This window comes from Aquarana catesbeiana, linkage group LG12, assembly GCF_042186555.1.
Source record: "Aquarana catesbeiana isolate 2022-GZ linkage group LG12, ASM4218655v1, whole genome shotgun sequence".
NCBI lineage: Eukaryota > Metazoa > Chordata > Amphibia > Anura > Ranidae > Aquarana > Aquarana catesbeiana.
This window is the reverse complement of record NC_133335.1, coordinates 51353470-51376088: the sequence shown is the minus strand read 5'-3', so window position 1 is coordinate 51376088 and position 22619 is coordinate 51353470. Positions and strand designations below refer to the sequence as shown.

At 42.6% G+C, this 22619-nt stretch overlaps 1 protein-coding gene across 3 annotated transcripts in view; it reads right to left on the bottom strand.

Annotated features, from left to right (window-relative positions):
• Nucleotides 1-22619, bottom strand: part of SGCA (sarcoglycan alpha) — a 51502-nt gene that overhangs the window by 15968 nt on the left and 12915 nt on the right. For all 3 annotated transcript variants that reach the window (XM_073607774.1, XM_073607775.1, XM_073607776.1), the window contains exons 2-6: nt 21871-21993; nt 19900-20048; nt 19745-19817; nt 15808-16006; nt 11301-11460 (exon numbers count right to left, since the gene is read on the bottom strand). In XM_073607774.1, coding sequence (XP_073463875.1) covers nt 11301-11460; nt 15808-16006; nt 19745-19817; nt 19900-20048; nt 21871-21993 — 704 coding nt within the window. The remainder of the gene's footprint in view (nt 1-11300; nt 11461-15807; nt 16007-19744; nt 19818-19899; nt 20049-21870; nt 21994-22619) is intronic.

The window sequence follows — 22619 nt, the reverse complement described above, 5'->3', positions numbered from 1 at the left end:
GACCTTTGGGTGGAAGTGACATTTGACGTCGCTTCCATCATCCAATGGTATGAAGTCGAGTGGGGTCCATCATTCCCTCACTCAACTTCATTCCACTATCAACGGCTCCAGTAAGCGGCGGAGATGACCGGGATAAGGCGGGAGGGGGGTGGGCACCTCTCCCGCTGCCGATAAAAGTGATCTCGTGGCGGATCCGTCACAGAGACCACTTTTATCTGAAAGCGGATAGCCCGCCATTTTTAAAAATACCGGGGTATCTGCTGGCATAACAACGGTATTCAACGTCAAAGTACCGCCGTATAACGACGGCGGGCAGTCCGAAAGTGGTTAAAGGGAACCTACCTTTTCCATATCCCTATATATTGAGTTTGCTAAGATGCCAATCTAACAGTTTTTTTTTTATTTTCAATCCCTCCCCGCAGCCACCACCAACTGTGGAAGAGAGTTCCACATCCATACCAACAGTAAAGAACCCCTTTATTTTAAGGAGGACAGAGGACACCACTGTGGGGGTTGTGATGTAAAGGAGAGGCAGAGTACACAGCTGTGGGAATTGGGTGGGTGCTGGGAAAGGAGGGCAGAGAACACTGCTATGGGTAAAGGGATTGGAAGACACTGCTGTGGGGGAGTGATTTGAAGGGGGGGCAGAGGACTCTGCTGTGGGGGAGTGACTTGAAGGGGGGCAGAGGACTCTGCTGTGGGGGAGTGACTTGAAGGGGGGGCAGAGGACTCTGCTGTGGGGAAGTGATTTGAAGGGGGGGGGGCAGAGGACTCTGCTGTGGGGGAGTGATTTGAAGGGGGGGGGGCAGAGGACTCTGCTGTGGGGAAGTGATTTGAAAGGGGGGGGGCAGAGGACTCTGCTGTGGGGGAGTGATTTGAAGGGGGGGGCAGAAGACTCTGCTGTGGGGGAGTGATTTGAAGGGGGGCAGAGGACTCCGCTGTGGGGGAGTGATTTGAAGGGGGGGCAGAGGACTCTGCTGTGGGGGAGTGATTTGAAGGGGGGCAGAGGACTCCGCTGTGGAGGAGTGATTTGAAGGGGGGGCAGAGGACTCTGCTGTGGGGGAGTGATTTGAAGGGGGGGCAGAGGACTCTGCTGTGGGGGAGTGATTTGAAGGGGGGGGCAGAGGACTCTGCTGTGGGGGAGTGATTTGAAGGGGGGGCAGAGGACTCTGCTGTGGGGAAGTGATTTGAAGGGGGGGGCAGAGGACTCTGCTGTGGGGGAGTGATTTGAAGGGGGGGCAGAGTACTCTGCTATGGGGGAGTGATTTGAAGGGGGGGCAGAGGACTCTGCTGTGGGGGAGTGATTTGAAGAGGGGGCAGAGGACTCCGCTGTGTGGGAGTGATTTGAAGGAGGGGGGCAGAGGACTCCTCTGTGGGGGGGGCAGAGGAGTCCACTGTGGGGGAATGATTTGAAGGGGGGGCAGAGGACTCTGCTGTGGGGAAGTGATTTGAAGGGGGGGGGGTAGAGGATCTGATATAAGAATGGGATTGTGATTTAAGAGGAAGGGGGCTGTGATGTGAAGGATCTGAGTCATCACAAAAACATGCGATTCGGACCTCGATTGGAATTATACTGATCAGACCTTGTGAATTTTAATTCAATACCCCTGCCCTAAGATAATGCTTGGCACGTGACATAGCTCTAAATCTTAAAAAGGAAGTCTTTTTTTTTCCTTATTGAATACCTTTATATAGCGTTGCCATGCAAGTCTGAACTTCTAAATGACTCATGGATTAATTTTGATACAAACCAAACACCCCCTACAGCCCCATGGAAGGAAAACACTTTGGGTTCTTTCACGGGGGCGATCCATCCGGCAGACTCTGCTTTGCTCAGCGCGCAGGGGGGGGGGGGATCCCTTCCGCTGATCCCCGCTGAGCAGGTGGATGACAGGTCCGTCTCCTGCTTCCTGTGCTGATATGGACCTGTCAGAGTCCCGCTCTCCTCTATGGGGACAGGCGGTCCGTTTTCATCCGATCCGATCTGCCAGACGGATGGAAAATAGGATCTCCATCCATCTGGATTTCACGGACAGGATCGGATCGGATAGCAGCGGACATGTAACCGCTGACATCGGCCGCTCCCCAGGAGTGATTAGAACATCCGATCAGGTGCAACTGAAAAACTGACAGGCGGACCTGATCGGAAAGCCCATGTGAAAGGAGACTTACTTGTGAATCCTGCTGTCAGTCAACCTCGCTGCAAATACATATTTATCCACTAGATGGCCTCACAACCCAGACATTACATCCCATAGCTCCAGCCAGCAGAGACACAATGGAAAAATTGACACTACCAAAGTGCAGCATGTGACTTCCCAATCAGACAAAGGAGAGTCCTCCATGTACAGTCCTGCAGAGTCGTAACATACAAGGAAAGCAGTACTGCTGAATTCAGAGAATAATGGGAACCGGCGCGATAAATACTGCACTTTTTTTTTTTTTTTTTAAAGACATCCCCTACCCACTCCCAAACCCAAACTATATCCAAATACAGAATCTGATCCTAAGATCAAATTAGGATCAAATTCACAAGACATATATGTAGCTGCAATGCGAAGAGTTTGCCTCTCTGTAGTCACTTTTTTGTCCCTTTTTTGCCTTATGTACAGACCTATATAGAAATGTACTATTTAAAGTGCATGTTCCTAAATCTATGTATGTAATATGTAAGTACATTTACCGCATTACCTCTCCTTGACAATGTCTTCATCTGCTTTTCACTACAGGACGGCGCCATCTGTGTTCCAGAGTCACCCTCTACTTTCTGTACTGGGATACAGACTCAGAGATGACACAGTCATGTAAATCCTGGTGCCCACATGGTATGTGACTGACACAGATCAGCCCCTGCTGTAGCCTCTTACCTTGCAAATTGCTACCAAGTTACAGTGTACAGTCTGAGTGATCACTGGGAAGGATGAGGCTGAGAAACGCTTCCTCCTGCCTGCAGCAGACGACTGACATTATCTGAGCCCTAGGCAAAGTCACTGAACTGGAGGTGAAGGATGGAATATTATACAGATGCTGAACATTGTGATATCAAAGATTTAGTCAGGCAGACTTGAATAGTTACAGAAAGTTTCACTTTACAAGTACAAATGATGTATTATGTTATGTATTTTATGGTTGTAAATTTCTGAAGAGAAACAAAGAAATCGGACTGAATGTCCTCTATGAACCAGCAATACACTCCAAACTGGGGCCCGTTTCTAGCTTTTATGTGGCCCTTGGGGTACTTTTCCTCTCACTGATGCAAGATACTATTCCTCCCACTGACACCAATGATGGGGCACTATTCCTCCCACTGACACCAGTGATGATCCACTATTCCTCTTACCAACACCAATGATGGCACACTAATCCTCCCACTGGCACCAGCGATGGGGCACTATTCCTCCCACTGACACCAATGATGGGGCACTATTCCTCATACTGACACCATCTATGGGGCACTATTCCTCCCACTGACACCAATGATGGGACACTATTCCTCCCACTGACACCAATGATGGGGCATTATTCCTCCCACTGACACCAATGATGGGGCATTATTCCTCCCACTGACACCAATGATGGGGCACTATTCCTCCCACTGACACCAATGATGGGGCACTATTCCTCTTACCAACACCAATGATGGCACACTAATCCTCCCACTGACACCAATGACGGGGCACTATTCCTCCCACTGACACCAATGACGGGGCACTATTACTCTCCTAATGCCAAAGATGCATTGTTCACTTCCACTGAAACCAGGACAATTTCAACTCCCAATGGCCACAGTCCGGCCTCTCTTAATGCTTAAGGAAAGTAAACTTACCCTTTGTATAGAAAGTTTGGAGACCCCTGCACTATACAGTCTGATTGTACAAAACTCTGTAATACAAGCACAGACTTAAACTATCCAATCAATTTGTAGCAAGGCCCTTAGCTGACGGTAGATCTAAAGGGGGTTGTATAGTGTATGGGCAGCTTTAGTGTACTATGTTAAGTTGGCATTTTAGAGTAAAGAAGACTTACCAGTGACAGCATGGTGCAGCATTATGCTATCAAGAACTGGTGAATGGAGTGTGCTAAGGGGGGGGGGGGGGGGTTGGCCATTAAAAATAGGCGGTTGAGCCGCAGCTTTACTACCCTTGCTAGGCCATCTTACCTTAAGATGGTGGCCAAAGGGAGTGGTACACATGCAGCGGCTGTGAGGTTTTGCTTCATTGTACCAACTGCCGACACAACCAAGTCAGGTGAATTGGACCACCCTGCAACCGCGTGCATCAGACATCAGGCATGACAGCCTGTTAATGGTTAAAACAGCCATCCATATGGTGATATGTCACCTCAGGGTTGCCTCCCACCTTCTAAAAAGCAATCCACCATGGTTCCCTTTTCAGAGGGTGCCTCATGTGTAAACAAACCCTTATGCTATAATGTACAGTATATGCCAACCTTGTTAGCCCATATATATATATTTATTATTAATATATACTGTATATATACTGTGTGTGTGTGTATATATATATATTAAAGTGGAACTACACAGCATCTTAGCACTATAAACCAAAAACGCCATTTATTTAATTTTTAACTACTTCCCATCCAGGCCAATTCTGACACTTCGCTCCTACATGTAAAAATCATAATTTTTTTTTGCTAGAAAATTACTCAGAACCCCTAAACATAATATATATTTTTTAGCAGACACCTAAGGGAAAAAAATGGCTGCCCTTGGAACTTTTTATGTCACACCGGATTTGCGCAGCAATTTTTCAAACACGTTTTTTTTTTAAATAAAAGTTTCATGAATTAAAAAAAAAAAAAAAAAAAAACTGCTAAAGTTAGCCCAATTTTTTTTTATAATGTGAAAGATGATGTTACGTCGAGTAAATAGATACCTAACATGTCACGCTTTAAAATTGCTCACACTTGTGGAATGGCGCCAAACTTAAAAATCTCCATAGGAAACGCTTTAAAACATTTTACAGGTTACCTGTTTAGCGTTACAGAGGAGGTCTTGGGATAGAATTGTTGCTCTCGCTCTGACGATCGCGGCGATACCTCACATGTGTGGATTGAGCGCCTTTAACATATGTGGGCGCGACATACGCGTGCGTTCGCCTCTGTGTGCGAGCACGCGGGGACAGGGGGACTTAAAATTTTTTTTTTTTTTTTTTTACACTTTCCCTTTAATTTTTTTTAGTTTTTGACTACTTTTATTCCTATTAGAAGGAATGTAAACATCCCTTGTAAAAGGAATAGTGCATGACAGGTCCTCTTTATGGAGAAATCTGGGGTCTCAGATCTCTCCTCTAGGCTGCAAAGCCTGAGAAAAAAAAAAAAAAAAAAGATCTTGGCTTTCCAGCCGAGTACAGGACAGTATTTACAACTGCCAGGCCGGATGTGACGTCATAATGTTGCGTCCGGGCCTCCAAGGGTCATAGAGACTGTCAGGGACCATCTGGTCCTCGGTATTCTCTATGGTGAACTTCCGCCGCCAGCAGATTCCTACTGGTGGGTGACGGGAGGGGGGACGACTGAACTGCCGCTATGATTGTTCTTACGGTGCAGGAAATCGCCAGTGGAAAAAAAAATTATATCTGAATGATGCCTGCAGCTGCAAGTGTCATTTAGCTATCCCCACTAAAATCCCAGGACGTCATATGATGTACGGTGGGTGGGCAGTGGTTAATATTGTTGAGAAAACACTTTCAAAATCAGCCCCTAGCATTTCTAGCCATGGCCATCTTGAGTAAGGGCAGATGACACATGGAGCATTTACTTCCTGGAATCCACCTGCCCTTAGCTCAGGCATGCAGGCAGGAGGGTGTGCTTAGCGGAGAAAACCCTTCCTCCCCCCCTAAAGACTCCTGGGATGTCTGACATCATTTGCCTAGGCCTGGAAAACCAGAAGTAACTGAAGAAATGTTAAAAAAAAAAAGTTTTTGAGGGTCACTTCACACCATAGAAACACAATCCGAATGCATTGCAGATGCTTTTCTGCATGCGCGTTTTTGACGGGGTTTTGATGCGTTTTTGATGCAGTCCAGCGCATCCCCCCCCCCATTTTTTCTTAACCTTAAATAAAGACATGTGTGTTTTTGGTGCGTTTAGGTGCGTTCTAGTGCGTTTTTTATGCTTTTTACAGCGTTCCAGCGAAAATGCACTGGTGTACACTATGCCATTGAAAACCAAATAACCTACTTTCCATGCATTTTTGATGCAGAAAGAAAACACACTGCACTGCCTGTGGTGTGAACTGGCCCTAAAACAAGTAAATATGATATAATTTCATAGCTATTTATTAAGGCTGGCAGCATGAGGATTATGACCTCTTTCCCACTGATATTTTTTCCTGCGTTTTTACTCTGCAAGAAAAAAAACGCAAGAAAAATGTTTCTCTTTTATCCTATGGGAATTTTTAGACCACTGCACTGTGGCTGCGCTGCGTTTTGAAAAGTCCTGTATGCTGCATCTTTGATGTGGTGTTGAGAACTTCCCATTGAAAGGAATGAAAATTGTGGTAAAAACGCACCACAATTTGCATTTTTGGTGCGTTTTTGAGTCACATGTATATTTTTTACAAGTGCAGGCAACCCAAAAACGCACTGCAAACGCACAGGGAATGCATATGAAACACAGCAAAAATCGCAGAAAAACGCATCTGCGTTTTTTTACCGCGTTTTTGCTACAGAGCAGTGTGGAAAAAAAGAGTCAATGGTGACTTCTCAGTTCCGCTGAAGTTCCGCTTTAATATTATATCAATAAATGGTCACCTAGTGGTGTAGTGGGTAGCACTTTCACCTAGCAGTAAAAGGAGTCACTGGTTTGAATCCCAACCACGACACTACCTGCCTGGAGTTTGCATGTTCTCCCTGTGCCTGTGTGGGTTTCCTCCGGGTACTCCGGTTTCCTCCCACACTCCAAAGACATGCTGGTAGGTTAATTGGATCCTGTCTAAATTGTCCCTAGTATATGAATGTGAGTTAGGGACCTTAGATTGTAAGCTCCTTGAGGGTAGGGACTGATGTGAATGTACAATGTATATGTAAAGCGCTGCGTAAATTGACAGCACTATATAAGTACCTGAAATAAATAAATACAGTGGGGACGGAAAGTATTCAGACCCTCTTAAATTTTTCACTCTGTTATATTGCAGCCATTTGCTAAAATCATTTAAGTTAATTTTTTTCCTCATTAATGTACACACAGCACCCCATATTGACAGAAAAACACAGAATTGTTGACATTTTTGCAGTTTTATTAAAAAAGAAAAACTGAAATATCACATGGCCCTAAGTATTCAGACCCTTTGCTGTGACACTCATATATTTACATGGGAAAAAAAATGCAGCGCTAGAGAAATGTTGAAAAGATAAGGTGTGGTAAAACAATTAAGTGAAAAATGCTGTACTGAGCAGTAAAGCATATACTCAAACAACATCAATGAAGTGTAATAAACAAACACAGTATAAAGTGTCCACTTATGGTGAATAGATAATTCCAAGCTCAAATTAATAAGAGGAACTAATATGAACCAGTGTAAATAATACAAAACTAAAAATTAAAGTCAATGGTGCACGGTGTGGATCTGTGACTGTGAGTCAACAACCGAGTACAGAGCTTCCGTAGCTGTAAACCAACATCACGATAAGGGACATCAAAGTGGAAACATCAGGAAGTAAGATAGGGTGGGTACTCTTACCAAATGACGTGGACCCCACTGTCATACGACATGGAGTCAATGGTGCATAGAGCCAAGCTTAGGCTGAGAAACGATATCCGGAACGGTGGAACCTCTGTCTCCCTTCTCGACCTCTCTGGTGGAATGAAGAAACGTCAGGAAAGACCGCCGGTTAGATATCAGCCAATAGACCTCAAGGATGTATTCAAAGGAGAACACAGGAACGAACTTGATCCAGACCTCGTGATGAAAGTGGGCTACTGGAAAGTAGTTTCTTGTATCGGGATAATATGTGAATAAAAAATAAAAAGCTTCTGCATAGTGCAGGTAAACCAGGGATTTTTATTTCTAAAAATACCATACACAAAAATAGATAAAAGTGATCACAATTAAAATAAATATAAGCAGCGTAAGGAAGGAGGAATCGCCCGACGCGTTTCGACCAAGAGGGTCTTCAACAGGGGCATGTATTTAACTCAGGTGTTGTCCATTTCTTCTGATCATCCTTGAGATGGTTCTACACCTTCATTTGAGTCCAGCTGTGTTTGATTATACTGATTGGACTTGATTAGGAAAGCCACACACCTGTCTATCTAAGACCTTACAGCTCACAGTGCATGTCAGAGCAAATGAGAATCATGAGGTCAAATGAACTGCCTGAAGAGCTCAGAGACAGAATTGTGGCAAGGCACAGATCTGGCCAAGGTTACGAAAAAATTTCTGCTGCACTTAAGGTTCCTAAGAGCACAATGGCCTCCATAATCCTTAAATGGAAGACGTTTTGGACGACCAGAACCCTTCCTAGAGCTGGCCGTTCGGCCAAACTGAGCTATCGGGGAGAAGAGCCTTGGTGAGAGAGGTAAAGAAGAACCCAAAGATCACTGTGGCTGAGCTCCAGATATGCAGTCGGGAGATGAGAGAAAGTTGTAGAAAGTCAATTTTCACTGCAGCCCTCCACCAGTCGGGGCTTTATGGCAGAGTGGCCTGACGGAAGCCTCTCCTCAGTGCAAGACACATGAAAGCCCACATGGAGTTTGCTAAAAAACACCTGAAGGACTCCAAGATGGTGAGAAATAAGATTCTCTGGTCTGATGAGACCAAGATAGAACTTTTTGGCCTTAATTCTAAAGCAGTATGTGTGGAGAAAACCAGGCACTGCTCATCACCTGTCCAATACAGTCCCAACAGTGAAGCATGGTGGTGGCAGCATCATGCTGTGGGGGTGTTTTTCAGCTGCAGGGACAGGACGACTGGTTACAATTGAGGGAAAGATGAATGCGGCCAAGTACAGGGATATCCTGGACCAAAACGTTCTCCAGAGTGCTCAGGACCTCAGACTGGGCCGAAGGTTTACCTTCCAACAAGACAATGACCCTAAACACACAGCTAAAATAACGAAGGAGTGGCTTCACAACAACTCCGTGACTGTTCTTGAATGGCCCAGCCAGAGCCCTGACTTAAACCCAATTGAGCATCTCTGGAGAGACCTAAAAATGGCTGTCCACCAATGTTTACCTTCCAACCTGACAGAACTGGAGAGGATCTGCAAGGAGGAATGGCAGAGGATCCCCAAATCTAGGTGTGAAAAACTTGTTGCATCTTTCCCAAAAAGACTCATGGCTGTATTAGATCAAAAGGGGCTTCTACTAAATACTGAGCAAAGGGTCTGAATACTTAGGACCATGTGATATTTCAGTTTTTCTTTTTTAATAAAACTGCAAAAATGTCAACAATTCTGTGTTTTTCTGTCAATATGGTGTGCTGTGTGTACATTAATGAGGAAAAAAACGAACTTAAATGATTTTAGCAAATGGCTGCAAAATAACAGAGTGAAAAATTTAAGGGGGTCTGAATACTTTCCGTCCCCACTGTAAATTTCCATTGATTGCTTATTATTTTAGGACATTTTGCTATTTTTCTGCATATTGGCACAAACGTCTCTATAAATAGCACACACAGAGTGTGACACGGGCTATATATAGAATGGGAGATGTCAGAACAATTCTGGGACTTGGCACTATTATACAATGCTGTGCAGGAACACTTTGCTATGCCGGCTCTTAGCATAGCATGTCACAGATGGAGAATGCAGAATCCTACTTCCCAGCCAGCCTACGTCGTGTTCATTCTGCCCTACTTACACCCTTAAGGTGGGCTCTTCTACACATGATCTGCCCCCCCCCCCCCCCCATGGTCACCAACTATGCTACATGACCACAAAGATCAACACCACTGTGTGCTAATGGAGTCTGGATGATATTTGTCTTCTCTAAGGAGCTCCCACCGATTATTATTCTGTAGCATGCAGACATTGAAAGAAGTCTGCTTTGGAGCATTGGAGAGTCTCATAACTCCTCTACACTCTTTGTCCTCTAAGTTCTCTTCAGCCTCATTTTATTTTTGCCCCAGGCAGGGGGCAATATAGATCATAGATCATGGGGGCCCCATAGCAAATATTTAATGGGGCCCCCCTGGTGGCCTCACTACTGCATTAAAGTGTTTGTAATGCCCTGTACACACGATAGGATTTTCCGACAACAAAATCCATGATTTTTTTCCGAAGGATGTTGGCTCAAACTTTTCTTGCATACACACAGTCAAACAAAGTTGGTCAGAAATTCCGAACGTCAAGAATACAATGACGTACAACACGTACGACGAGCCGAGAACAATGAAGTTCAATAGCCAGTGCTGCTCTTCTGCTTGATTCCGAGCATGCGAGGAACTTTGTGCGTCGGAATTGTGTACACACAATCGCAAATTTCCGACAAAAATTTGAGAACCATCGCTCAAATTTTGTGTGACAGAAATTCCGATGGAAAATGTCCGATGGTTCCCCCGCTGACAGCTGAACGAAAAGAAAACATGCCAGCAATTAAAAATTATGAAATAAAAACCCAATGTATACCAGAGCCAGGGCGAGAGGACGGAAGGAAGCAGCGATTAGGTCTGGTATTGATTTCAAGGGGAACCCCACGCCAAAATGTAAAAAAATACGATGTAGGGCCCCTCCTAAAATCCATACCAGACCCTTATCCGAGCATGCAGGAAAGGGAGGAGACAAGCGAGCCCCCCCCCCGAGCCATACCAAGCCCACCCCAAAGCACCTTGTCCCCACGTTGATGGGGACAAGGGCCTCTTCCCCACAACCCTGGGCTGTCGTTGTCGGGGTCTGCAGGCGGGGAGGTTTATTGTAATCTGGAAGCCCCTTTAACAATATCGCATACTCGTTATTTTATTTTTTTGTAAATTAACTTTTTTTTTTTACCGCATGCATTCATTTCTGCAAACAAGTCATGTGACCGTGTTATCACATGCGGTAAACGTTAGTGAATTGGCCCCTGGATAACAAATTCCAAGGTCTCCAGCCACCAGTGATTTCAGGATCCTGATAGGGTTGTCTTTTCACTACCTGATTTATCAGTTATAGCACAATATCTAGCATTGGTACCTGTATCATTTGGCAGCGTAACTCAGATTCATATAATCTAAGCAGAATAATATGTCTATGATATGCACGTGTGCATATGGCAACTGCTATTCACCTGGCGAACCATTGTGTTGTCATGGCCACTTATGCCATCTGGTGTTCAATTCTGGTAGTACATCCACTACTCACCAAGCTTACATTGCACCAGTCTATAACAAAGTCATTTTGTAAAAGTTCTTGGCAGAACACAGGCTTCTCCCCTTGTTGGCACTTCTGTCGAATCTCGGAAGTCTGGGAGTCAGTAAAGCACTTTGGAAAAGGGACAACAGATCCCATCTTTATAAAGACCCTGCAGAGAAAAGGAAGAAAGAAAAACGCCAAAGAGTTGTCAATATTTTTTTTTTCTTCTGTATGAGAAGAAATATACTTTTTTAAATTTGTTGATTCTTAAAGGTTCAGAATGGAAGTCAAGCTTACAGAGCACACGAGCACCTGTCAGGAAAGCATTAGGTACACTGCCTTTGGCAGGGCTCGGTTCCCTTGGAACACAACATCACGTGTGGGCTGCTGTAAAGTGAGAAAAAATCCAGCCAGCTGTTTAGGTACATTCATTGTAATTTAGACATAAGAGAAGACACTGTAGGCAATAAATAAACAAAAAAAATGTATTTTCTTCTTCTACACAAAAACACTTGATACAAATGTTATAAATTAGGTTGCAGTTCGGTGAGTAAAATAAGTATTTGATCCCCAAGCAAAACATGACTTGGTGGAGAAACCCTTGTTGACAAGCACAGAGGTCAGACGTTTCTTGTAGTTGGTGACCAGGTTTGCACACATCTCAGGAGGGATTTTGGTCCTCTCTTCTTTATAGATCTTCTCTAAATCCTTAAGGTTTCTTGGCTGTCGCTTGGCAACTCAAAGTTTCAGCTCCCTCTATAAATTTTCTATGGGATTCAGGTCCGGAGACTGGCTAGGCCACTCCATGACCTTAATGTGCTTCTTCTTGAGCCACTCCTTTGTTGCCTTGGCAGTATGTTTTGGGTCATTGTCATGCTGTCATTGACCCATCCATGACCCATCTTCAGTGTTCTGGCTGAGGGAAGAATGTTGTCATCCAAGATTTTACAATATATGGTCCATACGCCTCTCAATGCGGCAAAGTCGGCCTGTACCTTTAGCAGAGAAACTGCCCTAAAGCATCTTTCAAAATCTGTGCTTGACTGTAAGGATTGTGTTCTTAGGGTCATAGTCAGCATTTTTCAGAACACTGAAGATGGGTCGTGGATGGATGTTCCAACATGACAATGACCCAAAACATACCACCAAGGCAACGAAGGATTGGCTCAAGAAAGAGCACATTAAGGTCATGAGTGGCCTAGTCAGTCTCCAGACCTTAATCCTATTGAAAATTTATGGAGGGAGAAAACTTTGTTGGCAAGCACAGAGGTCAGACGTTTCTTGTAGTTGGTGACCAGGTTTGCACACATCTCAGGAGGGATTTTGGTCCACTCTTCTTTAAAGATCTTCTCTAAATCCTTAAGGTTTCTTAGCTGTTTCTTGGCAACTCAAAGTTTCAGCTCCCTCCATAAATTTTCAATAGGATTAAGGTCTGGAGACTGACTAGGCCACTCATGACCTTAATGTGCTTTTTCTTGAGCCACTCCTTCGTTGCCTTGGTGGTATGTTTTGGGTCATTGTCATGTTGGAAGATCCATCCACGACCCATCTTCAGTGTTCTGAAAAATGCTGACTATGACCCTAAGAACACCATCCTTACAGTCAAGCACAGATTTTGAAAGATGCTTTAGGGCAGTTTCTCTGCTAAAGGTACAGGCCGACTTTGCCACATTGAGAGGCCTATGGACCATATATTGTAAAATCTTGGATGACAACTTTTTTCCCTCAGCCAGAACACTGAAGATGGGTCATGGATGGATCTTCCAACATGACAATGACCCAAAACATACCACCAAGGCAATGAAGGAGTGGCTCAAGAAAAAGCACATTAAGGTCATGAGTGGCCTAGTCAGTCTCCAGACCTTAATCCTATTGAAAATTTATGGAGGAAGCTGAAACTTTGAGTTGCCAAGAAACAGCTAAGAAACCTTAAGGATTTAGAGAAGATCTTTAAAGAAGAGTGAACCAAAATCCCTCCTGAGATGTGTGCAAACCTGGTCACCAACTACAAGAAACGTCTGACCTCTGCGCTTGTCAACAAGGGTTTCTCCATCAAGTACTAAGTCATGTTTTGCTTGGGGATAAAATACTTATTTTACTCACTGAACTGCAACTCAATTTATAACCTTTGTATCGTGTGATTTTTCTGTATTTTGGTTAATATTCTGTCTCGATCATTTAAAATACACCTATGATAACAATTATAGACCCTTCATTTCTTTGTAAGTGGGCAAACTTACAAAATCTGCAGGGGATCAAATAATGATTTTCCCCACTGTATACATATATATTATCTGTTTGGCTTTAAATATTGAATCCCTGACCTCAGATGGTCCTTGATTCCACCGCAGATACGGTAACAGACAAAATAAGAGGGTAATAGAGCAGGAGGATGCATTCGACTTAATCCTTCATCAACAACATCTGTCTGTGCGGCAATAATGTTTTTCGTTTTCCAGCAAGTAATCCTTTGCTGCATTGACCACCAGGAATACTAATTTTATAGTGGAGACTAGAAGCTTACTTTGCTTCTTTTTTTTTTATTGACAGTTAATGTAGAAATTCTATCTTTATTTTCTAGCAAATTTCATACTGTAATGCAGCATGGAAATAATTTTTTTTTTATATAATAATGTTTATTATTATTATTATTATTATTAATAATTATTAATAATAATAATAATAATAATTAGAATATATTATTAGTATTATTTGTAATATTAAGCATAATATCATTATAGTCATACTGTAAATTTTAATATACGTTGTATAATTTTAGTATAATAATTATTATTATTATATAATTATATTATAATTGATAATAAAATTATTTTATTATAATAATTATAATAAAATAATAATAATATAACATATAATTTTTACTGTTACACTTTTAGCCGATTATATAGCAACAATATATTAAATGAAGGGAATGCTAAAGCACGGGCATTGGTCCTTGCTACTGAAAGGGATAACAGTGTATTGTCCTTGCTACACTTATACACACAAGATATTGTAATACCAATTTTGGGTGAAAGCCAATCAGCTGCCAGTAAGCTTTGCTTAGCGCGAGAAAAGCAGAGCATGCATATCTGCAAGACAGCAAGGCTAATCCCCAAGCTCTATATGAAATCAGTGAATTACTAATAAACCGTCTCCTAGTTACACCCTCTACCCACTTTCCAGTACCATCCCTTTTAGAGAATACAGAAACAAGTATCATTTTGTGGTGATAAGTAATTTGTATGAAATTTGTAAATGATAAGAAGAAAAGCAGTAAAATGAATCTCCTGCAGCCAGCAACAATGGACCCCCCAGCAACATTAATAGACCCCCACCAGCAACAACGATAGATCCTTTTCAACAACAATAGACCCCCAGCAACGATAGATCCTTGCAAGCGACAATAGACCCCCGGCAGCAGAAATAGATTTCTCAGCAGCCAGCATCAATAGACCCCTCTCTCAACAGTAGATCTCTCTCAGCAACAACTGGCCCACCCCTCCAACAATAGTAGATCCCCCACCAGCAATAATAGATCTCCCAGCAACCACAGCACCCCCCCTGCCACCCGCAACAATAGATCCTCCTGCAGCCAGGAACAATTGACCTCAGCACCCTTTGCCCACATTTCCACAGACTCCTCTCTTGTACTGAAATCACTAACTCTGATTTCACTGCACAGCGTGAGCCCATCGCATTACCTTGTTGGGGGTCATCCAGCATCATCTAGCCTTTTTCACCCAAGCTTCCTCTTTCGGTTCTTTCAATCATGGAGGCTCAGCATCACATGCGGGCATTACCCAGGGTGGTCTGCATGCACTCCTCCAGACTGAAATCCAGCCATCTAGGCATTTTGATATTTGCATAACTCTTCCTAAGAATCAGCCCACTGATTGCATCAGGGCTGAGGGCTCTTGGGGGGGATTACTGAGACAGATTGCTGTTGCTGATGTTTTCAGGAATCCATGTACAGCATCCTGCCAGCCCTTCTCATCAGCAATGATATGCTTGCATTGCATAGAGAAGCAAAGAGATCAAGTGATGACATCACAGTGTCTAAAAAAAGTTATGCACTGAAAACAGGTTTTATTATAAAATGTCATAAGTTTGAAAGGAAACCTGTATAGAGAGTATATGAAGATTGCCATTGCTGACCTCCTTCTAGTTGCCTGGTGGTTTTTGGCTACACATCAGTGTTTTTCAGGTTCAGAAAATATTAAATCCATTATATCAGCATGACAAGACAACTAGCATTTTCAGAAGGAAAGGTTAACAATGGAAACCTACATTTTCTCTTACAACAGATATGTTTTCAATGCAAAGAGTATCTTCATTTCTCTATTACAGGTGGTTAATCATTTTAAATATGTCAACCAATGAACAACTAGACATCTTTTAGGAAAATGAATTCCATTTTAATAAAGTCCCCCAGTTTTCTTTTCACCTGAAAGTGTAAATCTCTTTAAGAGCAAAGAAAATGGTGAGATGAGAAAAGTAGAAGCATAAAACTTACCCCTCTTTACGTCCTGGAAGTGGCAGCGGCACCCTTCCTCCTTTGTCCAGTGCTGATGTGATATTAATGATGGACAGTCTCTGGGTGTTCCAAACTGTCTGCAGAGGAACCTGAAAGTTGTGCTGAGCTTCTGGAGGAAGCATCTCCTCCACGTCCATGTTTTCAACCAAAAACTCAGCTCGAAATGGGGGTGGCACATCTACAAACACAAGGTTTTCGAGGAAAATACATATAAAGATAACAAAAGAGCTAATCTGCCTCAATCATAAGATGTTCCACCCAAAAAGAAAGGTACTTTGTATTTGGTAAGGAGAACCTGACAGACACATGGTAATTCTCTGGGCTGGGTTCATTACCAAAAAGTTGAGAAAGTAAAATGACCTCACCCACCCCATTGTCAAACCAGTCCTTTTGAACCTTTTTTGCCCAAGAGAAACCCTTAAAAAATGTTAAGGTCTCAGAAAACCCCTTCTAAAACAAATTCCTTAGGAGTCATTGGTAAACTGCCTCTTACATTGATGTCCAGTTGGAAGAATTTCCCCCTAATAGTGGTGGTCAGAATGCCATCCCTACAAAAAGCTAAAATGATCATGGGTGTCATGCTGCTGGCTTTGCTAAGTGGCATTGGTCCTAGAACTATGGTGGCACCATTAAAGGGGAGATCAATCAGCCACAGCCCAAAGAACCCCTAGCAACCTCTGGAGGAACCCTGGTTGAGAATGACTGGATTAGACTGACCCAAAGGATAATGCCACACTGATGATTCTGGCGCTAGCATCTCTACCTAATGGACCAGCCATGAACTGATATCTTGCTGGTCCAGCCAGTGATGGAAATAAGGGAAGGCAAGTGGACTTTTAGCAATGTGACATGGCTTTCGGGGTTAACTTTTAGAGTTAAATAATGTATAGGATTAAGGTGAGAGTAAATTAAACGTGTACTTTGCAATGCAAAACAACAAGATTGCTTTATTAGTGACCCTCAAGCTGCTTATACTTATCTTTCCTTTATTCCTTCATCACTGTTCAGACATCAGCAGCAAAGTGAGCTGTGTGGACATAGCACAGGTCCTCTATAGGGTTTACTTGTTGGAGTCTGATTAAGGGTTACCGCTGGATTGAGGGTGAAGTGTTAGGCTAAGGTTAAGAGTTGGGTTTCGGGGAGATATTAAAGGGCAAGTGTTAGGCTGTGATTAAATGTGAAGCGTTCAACCTATCCTTGGGGAAATTTTTTAAAATGAACAATGGCTCTTCTTGGGCTCAATATGGGATCAAATATGCACATCAATGATACTCTGAGGGGCGTTTTGCTCTTTTGAGGTCTTATGTAGGGAGAGAGGGGTACAAAGTATGTGGAGATATACTGTATTTATTTTCAGCTGCGACATGCAGCGAGGGTTCAATTTGGGGGAGGTGAGGTGTCCCTGGTAAATACTAAACTGGAGTCTGTTCTTTTGGATCCTGATCAAGATAAGTTAGTCTCTAGATGCTAAGTGGCCTTAGCTCCTTGCACTTTTAAATTGGTAGAGAGAGACAGAAACTTTTGGTCTGCCATTGTACCGGAGTTGATGGAGGAGCAGTGGAGGGAGGTGCTCCACACTTACCTCCCCATGGTAATTGTATCTACTGACAGAATGAGACTGTGTGCGAGCACAAAATGCGTTGGGAGGGGCCTACGTGCTGCCATCATTATCACCACATCCTCGTGGCAGGAGCGGTGACTGAATATGTGAGTTCCTTTGGCCTTATTTGTTTATGCTGCAGCTTTTGTACTTGATTTTAAATAAACTACTACACTATATGAGTATTATTAGGGCTCCCACGGGTGAGCATTCTTTTGCATAGTGCCTGAGTTTTCTGAGGACTACCTTCCTACCAACACACCAGGGCAAGATGTCCCTTTGTTTCAGAGTATGACCTAAAGGTGCATTATGGTTTACTATCTGGTAAGTGTAGATTGGTGGAGGTGCACGTGTGTGACAAACTGTTTCTAAGCACATTGGGTAATGTTTATGGAATATTGGAAGTTTATCTTATGCTGGATTTTATTCACTTTCTGATGAGACATATCACGCACATTCTTGTTGTGATATGTTGTATTTTTTTATTTTCTTTCTTTATCAAAAAACTTGAAAATCTTTTGCTGGACAATGGCTTGTATACGGGTCACTGGTATGCTTTACTGGTTCTATATGATCTGTCATACATGATAGGTATCACTATGATTGAATACTTTGTGTAGGGCAGCACAGTGGTGTAGTGGTTAGCACTTTCGCCTAGCAGCAAAAGGGTCGCTGGTTCGAAATCCCAACCACGGCACTACCTGCCTGGAGTTTGCACGTTCTCCCTGTGCCTGTGTGGGTTTTCTCTGGGTATACTGGTTTCTGACCACACTCCAAAGACATGCTAGAAGGTTAACTGGATCCTGTCTAAATTGTATGTGTATGTATGAATGTGAGTTACGGACCTTAGATTGTAAGCTCCTTGAGGGTAGGGACTGATGTGAATGTACAATGTATATGTAAAGCGCTGCATAAATTGATGGCGCAATATAAGTACCTGGAAGAAAGAAATGTACTCATGTGTTATATGCTGCCTTTGGATCTGTTCTTAAAGTGGATATAAACCCTATTCATGAAATTTGACCTAGGCACATATATCTGTAGCATTGTCTTATCTCTCTCTAATTCCTGTGTCTTTCTGCTGCTCCGTTCTTCTGTTATCAGCATGATAACTTCTGACATGTTCCTCGACAAACGATAAAACCAGCCTGAAATTTGTGTCGGGTGGGTGCTATAAATAGATTAGCAGAGAGCTGGTCTATTCACAGCTTCCTTCCTTCCTCTGCCTATGGAGGGGGGGGGGTGCCTTTCCTCCAATCAGCTGTCACACAGTGTATGCCAAGAATCCACTACCAGTGGTGAAAAAGAAGAGAAAATGTTGATGTGCACATTCTAAAGAATTAAGAAAGCTCCAGAAAGCAGATATACATGTAAAACTTATGTAGGGAGATTTGTTTTATATCTGCGTATCATCTGAGGCTGTTTACTTCACTGGGTATATGTGAGGGTTTACATCCACTTTAATTACTTTAAATTGCTTTTTTGCTATGTGGCAATAGAAAGTTCTTTTTATATTTCTATGTTCAATCAATAAAAATTTTATGAAACAAAAAAAAAAAGAAAGTTCTTTAGAATTGTGAATGGTTAATTTAGGGTGTTAGATTTAGTTTTTTTTATTTTGAGTATAAGCTGTTAACTCCTTTTCGATCCGTATTTACATGCTTCTCGCCATCAAGCATCAAGAATTTCTGTCCCAAGATCTACTTCAAAAGCACCCTCCCACCATACGGCTACCAAAAATCACTGTTTTACCAGAGAGACATCTGTACACAGATGTTCTCCATATCAGCAGCCTATTGAGCTAGCCATCTGTAGCTGACTAACAATTCTGTCATCTGCTTAGTATATCAAATAGCCTATGCTGTAGTTAACTATGGTAATTAGCCATGTTAGACTGTTACAACCAGTGCTAGTATTCTACTACTTCCTGTTACTACAGGAGAAGATGATGACAATATCACAGAGCAATACCGTTATATATTTTCAGAAAGAAAAAGGGTGTTCTCAACTAGGATAGTGTAAGCCAAGGCAATGGCAAAGCTCCAATACTGCTATTTGAAATAATATCATCTGAAGTAGCCAAGGTACAATTGGTGATTTAGTTGAATGATATCCCTGCAAACTCCATTCTTCCCAGTGCTCTCTTTTGATGCAGGCACCCCAGAGAACATGAAAAGATGATGAACAAAGCACAGCCGTGTATAGATATTGTATAGCCTTGGACAGATACGTATTCTTCGGGACTCGGAAACACCCAATTACTATATGACATGCTACTGTTGGCTTACACATGCAAGAGTACTACAAACCACCTACCTTCAGCAGAACGGATATGGAAAATGATCTTTTCTCGCAGCATTTCAAATTTGTGTCTATTATACACTGTGATCTAAAAAAACAGATAAAAACAATTTAGATGACCATTTTATATGGGCTGTGAAGAAGATACCATTCTACAAATATAAACATACCTCTATGACTTGTTTCCCTGGGGTGGTTGGGGAACCATACAGATATCCACTGTGCCATGGGGAGCGCTGGGTATACCTCAGCCATCCAGGCAAGTCTGGGAACCCTTCCAAATTAGCATGGAAAGAGATAGGTTGAGTTTGTTCATTACCTGGAGATGGAGAACACAACATTGGGTAGAAGAGGAATCTCACGTGTCTATAAAAATATGATTTTTTTAATGTAAGTGGTTCAAATGTAAACTTTAACTTTGGGTATTGTGTGTGCAGATTTTATTATGTACAACTCAAATGCCGCGTACACCTGGTCGGACTTTTCATCTACAAAAGTCCGACGGACGCCGACGGACTAAAGCCGGCTGACAATCCAATCATGTGTGGGCTTCCCCGGACTTTCAGCGGACTTTTTCAGCTGCAAATCTGACGGACTTTAGATTTGAAACATGCTTCAAATCTTTACGTCGTAACTACGCCGGACCCAGAAATCCGCTCGTCTGTATGCTAGTCCGACGGACAAAAACCCACGCTAGGGCAGCTATTGGCTACTGGCTATCAACTTCCTTATTTTAGTCCGGTGTACGTCTTCACGTACGAATCCGTCCGACTTTTGTGTGATCGTATGTAGGCAAGTCCGTTCGTTACAAAGTCTGCTGCAAGTCCGCCAAAAGTCTTCCAAATGTCCGTCGAAAGTCTGTCGGACGGGCTGTCGGACTTTTGTAGCCGAAAATCCGACCGTGTGTACGCGGCATAACTATGTATGGTCAGGTGTATTAAACATGTACTTTGCCCATTTTAGACAAAATAATAAGTTTACTTTGATCCATGGAGCATAAAAAGAACATTTTTACATTTTAGTAATTTCCTTGCTGCTCTAACTGGCTACCAGGTTGTCCAAAATTCCTGGGCCAGGCAAACTGAAACATACATACTGCTTGTGCATGCTTCCCCAACTTCCCCAATCTAATAGAGCTCGGGCACTGGCCACTGAGGCAGGAAAAATTACACTGCTCAGAGGTGGGGGAATGTAATGTGTTCCTCTACACTTGGAAGTACTAAGTATTTTTTAGATGGGTTGGTAGAAAACCAAGGGGCAAGTAGACAAAATAAGTTATGTAAAGTTTACATGTCATGATATTGAATGTTAGGGGCTTTCCTTGGTGTCGGCAGGCATTTTGTGTTGGGTGAGCAAGATATCTGATTCCCTCCCTAATGGTATACATAAATTCACCAGGTCAATTTTCTGCCTTGGTAACATGAAAACATGGGCAGATTGAGTAGATCTTAACTTTTAAGGGCAAGAATAACTGAATACCTGTGTTAATGGTCTGGGTGGTGAGAACACTGAGCAAGAAGACACTAAACTGGCTAAAATAGAGGTGGTCTGTTAAAAATAAGAACGAACATCAGCCTGACTCTGCTTAGCTCCTCTTACTGTGAGCAAGCCAGGAGTGGTGAAACGAGTTAAGGAAAGTTGGTTCTCGGGTAGAGACATTGTTGTATGCAGTCAAGATATTGACTAATAAATAATACAGTAAGATGAGTTAAGTGGAGTACAACTTATGTTCTTTCATATTTTTATTGGAGAGTGGAGATGAACTGTGGTGACCGGCATCAGGATTGTCCATGTATAAGAGAGGTGAGTCTTGAGTTGAGCTATGGATCTGTAGAGGTTGTTTTGGTATCCAAAGGGAAGAAGAGCTGGGATATGCCACCTTTGGCGACTAACTGTTTTTTGTACTACTTTGTAGTAGAGTGGCTTTCCTTGCCAATACCCAGAGCTAGAACCAGACCATCAACCTTGGCTTTAAAGAATTCCATAAGCAAAATGTTTCTATCTGATCATTTGAATTGAGTAAGTAATCTCCTGGTGGAGTGTGTGTTACAGGTATCATGAATTTGTTATTGAAAAATTGCTGTTAAAGGGGTAGAAATACATATGAAAAGCCAACATATCTCAATGGGTCATGTACTCACCTGATTTATTCAGGAACTGTTGTTGATAATCCTCAGCATCCAACTTGTGCACAAAGAGGGTGCCCACTTTAGGATAGACATTCTGATCACAAAGGCCTCCAAACAAACACAGCCAGAAAAATACTGGATGGGACAAAGCATAATACCAAATCAGAAAACACACTGAATTGTAGAAGAACCCCTTTAAAAATTCACTCCAGACAAACAGCTAAGAAAACCATTGAAACGCATACATATGAACTATAATTGTCAGAACATAAGAAATCTACCTACCAAGACTTTGATCTGCTACCAAAATTTGGATTATTGTGAAATTGCAACTGGGAAATAAATTGACAGCTTCAATAAAGTTTATTAAGAGATCGAATTGAAAAAAGTAAAAAAGTGCCAATATTGTTGAAAGCAATTGGACTTTTCCCGCCAGTTTTGCGTGAGCTCATTTCGGACACATCAATTTGCAGTCATTTAATCCAGGTCTTCAACTGCTTTTTAACTTTGGCAAACAAAGGAATCTAAAGTTTGATTGCTCACGTGCAATGGTCTCCAAACTGTGCTCCACAGGCTTACCTTTATCCGGCCCTTGGGACACTATTCCGCCCACTGATACGTACATGGCACTTTTTCTCCTGCTGACACCAAAAATGGGGCACTATTCCTCCCACTAATACCAACTGATGGAACTCTATTGCTCCCACTGACACCAATGATGGGACTATTCCTCCTTCTACTAACCACGGGCACTATATAAT